At 39.3% G+C, this 5504-nt stretch overlaps 1 protein-coding gene across 1 annotated transcript; it reads left to right on the forward strand.

Annotated features, from left to right (window-relative positions):
• Positions 1–3320: 3320 nt before the first annotated feature.
• Positions 3321–4306, forward strand: LOC131994640 (uncharacterized). Its single transcript, XM_059361404.1, has 2 exons — positions 3321–3998; positions 4301–4306. The coding sequence occupies exons 1-2, from the start codon at positions 3321–3323 to the stop codon at positions 4304–4306; spliced, it is 684 nt and encodes a 227-aa protein (XP_059217387.1).
• Positions 4307–5504: the final 1198 nt, after the last annotated feature.

A 5504-nucleotide genomic window follows, 5' to 3' on the forward strand; every position in this document is an offset into this window, starting at 1 on the left:
CATATGGCTTGCAGCTGGACAAATTTATTTAGTATCTGCATAGGATGTTTATCGTCTTTGTTTATGATCTTATTTTCCCAAAGTGATTATTTTTAGATTTGCCTGCCTTTCTTAGGATATTTAGTTTGTAGTTAGTTTTAAGTTTATATATAAGGATGAGATTTTGAAGAAATAAATGAGTATCAAAAAAGTACTCCGGGATTAAACTCGTTTTATTCAATTGTATCTGCGAAAATATTATTACAGGACCTATGGAAACTAAAGATGGATTGGGATGACGAAGTTCCTATGGAAATAGGCTCGACATGGTCCAAAATAAAGAAGGAATTGGTGGCGCTCAATTACGTTAAAATAGGGCGTCACATGATTTGCTGCGAACCTAAGAGGGTTGAATTGATAGGTTTCTCCGATGCTTCAATGAGAGCTTATGGAGCAGTGGTCTATTTGAAATCTATAAATGCATTGGGTGACATTTCGGTACGATTAGTAGCCTCCAAATCTCGGGTAGCACCGACCAAGATAGTTACGCTGCCCAGGCTAGAACTGTGTGCCGCTGCATTACTGGTGGAATTAGTTTCGAAAATAAAAGAAAATTTTCAAATTAAAATTGACAATGTTTTCTATTACACCGATTCCACTATAGTTCTGAATTGGATAAGGATTGATCCGGCTAGGCTGCAGGTGTTTGTCTCCAATAGAGTAAACGATATTCAAACCAAGACTATTGTAGCGAATTGGAGACATGTATCATCCCAGCAGAATCCGGCAGATTTATTATCCAGAGGTGTGTTTCCTAAAGAAATGCTTGACCACAAGAATTGGTTTGAAGGTCCAGCCTTCTTGAAGGAAAGCTATTTGACATTCGTGGAACCAGAACAACTAATTGAGATTCCCGAGTTGAAAAAGATGGCTAAGGTAGGTGTCGTAGTAAAAGGAACAGTGGTGTGGGAGAAGATAAACCACCGGAACAAATTTGCATTTTTAAGAAATGTAATAGCCTGGGTATTAAAATTTGTCAACATAGCAAGAAAGGGTCCTTCGAAGTCATTTATAATATACAAAAAAGAGGCTCTTCGGCTGATAGTGCATGACATTCAAAGGGATAGCTTTGCACAGGAGATATCTGCTCTGAAAAAGGGGGCAAATGTGACGAAGTCTTCACATCTTAGAACGCTGTGTCCGTTTTTGGATTCAGATGGTATTTTAAGAGTAGGAGGAAGGCTACAAAATAGCAATTTGTCTTTCGAAGCGAAGCACCCTATGATACTTCCGTACAAAAATAGAGTGGTGGAATTAATGCTAGAAGAGGTGCACATTGAAAAGTTGCATATAGGACCTCAAGGGTTACTGGCAATATTTAGGCAACAATTTTGGCCGCTACGTGGAAGGCAACTGGTAAGAAAGGTGGTAAGTAAGTGCTACAGGTGTTTTAGAGCCGAGCCCAGAAATTTGCACCAACTTATGGGAAATCTTCCTGAAGATCGAGTTATCAGGACTAGGCCATTTTTAAATACGGGCATTGACTTTCTAGAACCAATAATAATTCATTATAAGATTAGAGGAAAGAGGACTGACAAAGCTTACGTTTGCGTATTTGTGTGTTTCGCTACGAAAGCTGTTCATTTGGAAGTAGTCTCGGATTTGACAGCAGCAGCGTTTATTGGAGCTTTAAAGAGATTTGTGGCCAGAAGGGGTTGTCCTTTGAAGATTTATTCAGATAATGGCACAAATTTTGTTGGGGCAGCTAACAGTTTACATGAGGTGTATGAACTGTTTAGGAGCAGCGACCTGACCAAAGACCTTGACGAATATTGCGCTCAACGGGATATTGAGTGGTTAAATATTCCGGCTAGGTCGCCACATATAGGTGGCTTATGGGAAAGCTGTGTCAAATCAGTAAAGAGACATATAAATAGAGTGGTAGAGGGGACAATGACATTTGAGGAAATGAGTACTCTCATGGCGCAGATTGAGTCCGTTTTAAATTCTCGTCCGTTAACCCCCTTGTCAGACGATCCCAATGATTTTAGTATTTTGACGCCTTCGCATTTTCTCATCGGGGAATGTTCGAACATTTTCTCATCGGGGAATGTCCGAACAGTTATTGACGGAGAAAATAATAAAAGTTACCAAGGTTTGCGGGGACATTGGAGGGACGTACAGGCGAGAATGGAAGAGTTTTGGGATAGATGGTCCAACGAATATCTGTCCGAGCTTCAAAGGAGGTACAAATGGGTGGAAAAAAGTAAGAATATTAAGCCGGGCACATTGGTATTATTAAAAGAGGACAACCTTCCGCCCCTTTGCTGGAGGCGGGGGAGGGTCATCCGAACTAGAATGGGTTCGGATGGATTGTGCCGGATGATAGACGTAAGGACAAGCAATGGAGAAACGAAAAGGTCGGTTCACAATGTTTGTCCTTTTCCTATCGACGAAGAAGTTGATAATGAAGGGTCGGACAAATCGACCATAATAAGAAACAAAAAGACAATAAATGAGTCGGTAAAATCGGCTATAATTATGAAGAAGGAAAGAAAAAATAATGTTAAAAGTAAAAATATGTTCATTGTAATGTTGTTTATGTTAGCTATTTTTAAGCCAATTAGAGCTAAAGTAGAAATAGTTAATTTTACTGATAAATCCGGCGTCTTCTTTGAGGAAGTGGCTGTTGTTGCATTGACGAAAACTTCCTGGAATATTGTGGCACACGCAAATATGGCTGAATATGTGGCGAGTGTAAAGGCGTGCGGCAAAGCGGTCGAAAAACTTAATGTCGAGATGCAGAATATACCCGATATGAAGCAAGTGAGAGTAATTCAGCAGTTGCGAGAAGCCCACGATCACATAATAAATCAACATGAGCTCATAATGTCATCAGCGCCGGTTCGAAGAAACAAAAGATCGGCGCTACCATTTGTTGGAGGAATACTTCGTTCATTATTTGGGCTGATGGATGAGGAGCATGCTGATGAGCTGGTGAGGAGAATTAATTTGGGTGATGCGAACCAAAGTGCAATGTTGGAGCTGATAAATAACCAGACATCGCTTCAAGACATCACCGCGAGAATTATCAAGGAGCAGAACCAAGCCGTTTTCAAAAATATAGAGAAGCTGCGTGAATCCTCCGAGTTGCTGCAAAAGGAGATCGGCACTCTTGAGAATAGAGAAGTTATAATTCTGCAGATAACCGAATTGCTTGCGACATTACAAGAAGTGGTGGTTTCCTTCATGAAATTCTCCCGCTAAAGACATTCAAGCAGCAGATACGTATAATCAATTCATCGGTTGGTAAGAAGCTCCATTTACCAACGGAATCACCAATGGAGCTAGCACAGATAGCTCATGTGACGACCAGGACTACACAAGAGTATATGCTGTTTAATATACGGCTCCCTCTGATCAATGTGGATCACTTTTTGGCGTATGCAGTTCAAGCTTACCCTATAATCCATGATGGAATGTCAGTCCAGTTGAATACGCACAGCAACTACTTAATGATCAACGAAGAAAAGACGTTATTTTACACCATGAAGGAAGACGAATTCACCAGATGCCAAAAAATCAAAGATTTGACGATATGCCCCCAAATACATCCCATCTACAACGCTAGAGAGTCATCCGAATGCGAAGTAAAGCTATTTGTTTATGCAAAAGCCTTTCCAGATAGCTGTGAGTTCTCAATTACAAAGTGTCGTAATTTCTGGAAGCAGCTCCATGTGCCAAATGCTTGGGTTTTCTCTATAACGAAGGGATCATCCACCGATATCAAATGTGATGGAAATCGACAAGACATTGTGCTCCAAGATCAAGGATTATTAAGAATGCAGCCGGGTTGTACTCTTGAAACTGAAGAAATGAAACTATGGGCGCACGAGACTTACAAGAGCAACGTCAACTACATATTTCCCCATCTCAACATCTCATCATCCTTACCACCACTCACCCATCTACAACTCAAGAACGATATCGAAATCTACAAGTTGCCAGACATACCGAAGGTAAATACATTTTTGGGTTTCCCTGTTCATCTGGATACACATCACTTAACGCACTATAGTCTAAGTTTTACAACGTGCATTGTCATCACTGGTATCCTTGTTGCGTTATTCTTTGTCATCAAAAAGCTATGCCATTTGTCCAGCCGGTATCTGCCTGTATCCATCGCCCTTCCCCAACTTAGATAGAATATTCAAATATTATATCATGAATTGTATAAAAATTATTGTATAAAAATTAACGGAGTCAATAATGTGTCACATCGATTAAGTCATGTAATTAATCTTTATATTAAAAATTCTAGTTCTAATTAGCAAAATAATTAATATAAAAATTGAATGATTGGATGTTGTTATTGTTAAAAGATTGGGATCTTTTAAGGCCGGCAATATGGACAGTTTTGTAAGAACTGTATTCTTAGGTCACACACAGTCAGTTTAATTCTTATCAATTGTTAGGAGATAAAATGTTTAATAATATAGCCAGCAGCATTTAGTCTATAATAGTTTCGTGTTATAAGTTCCCACATGTGGCGTTTGGTGATGTTTGGCCGCATGGTGTGGATATGTTAGAGTATTTACATTAGAAGATAAGACTGTATTTTTATGTGCATTTTGAATGTAGCTGCATTTGTCTAGGGTGGTCTTAAGTGCATCTTTAAATAGGCATATCGCTGCGTGTGTGACTGTATATGTTAAGATATTTGTACATATAGATTTAGGTTTAGAGTTAAGAAATTGATTTTAATAAAGTGAGTTCAATTTTAGTTCGCAACCTGACAACAACTACGTCTTTTTATTATTATCCGCCCCAAGTTCCCCAAGCTTTTTCGTTTGAAGTCTGCGCTGAAAGGGGATGCACTGCAGCTGGTGCAAAACATGCCATTGACACGCACTGGCTATGAAACTGCTTTACAAACTTTATGTCAAAGAAACGACAACAAAAGGAATTTATTCACCCATTATTTAGACAAACTATTAGATCAACTAAATGTGAATGGGACATCGGCGCTCAGCATCAAACAATTACTGGATACATCTGTAGAGTGTATAGAGGGGATAAAAGCCATGAATTTGAAACTGGGAGATGCATATCCAATTTTGGCGCACATCATATTTAGGAAATTGGATAAGGAGACACGTCTACAGTATGAGCAAACAACGAAAAGATCTACAGAAATTCAGGAGATCGGCGATATACTTAAGTTTTTAGAGCAACGTTATCAAACTTTAAAGACAGTTTGGACTGCGGATGAAAGCAGCACTTCAAGAAGGCAATTCGACGTTGAAGCAGCAACAGCAGTGAAAGACTACGACAGTCACATAAAATGTGGTTATTGTGAGAGCGTTGGCCACAACATTTATCATTGTCAAGAGTATAAGAAATTAGCTATCACATTTTTTGCTATCACCATGCCGCAAAAAAATGTGGAAGCAGAATGAATTGTTTTATATGCAACGGGAGACACCATACCAGCCTACACATGATTAAATCGGCAACAAGCGGCA

This window comes from Stomoxys calcitrans, chromosome 2 (assembly GCF_963082655.1).
Source record: "Stomoxys calcitrans chromosome 2, idStoCalc2.1, whole genome shotgun sequence".
Lineage (NCBI taxonomy): Eukaryota > Metazoa > Arthropoda > Insecta > Diptera > Muscidae > Stomoxys > Stomoxys calcitrans.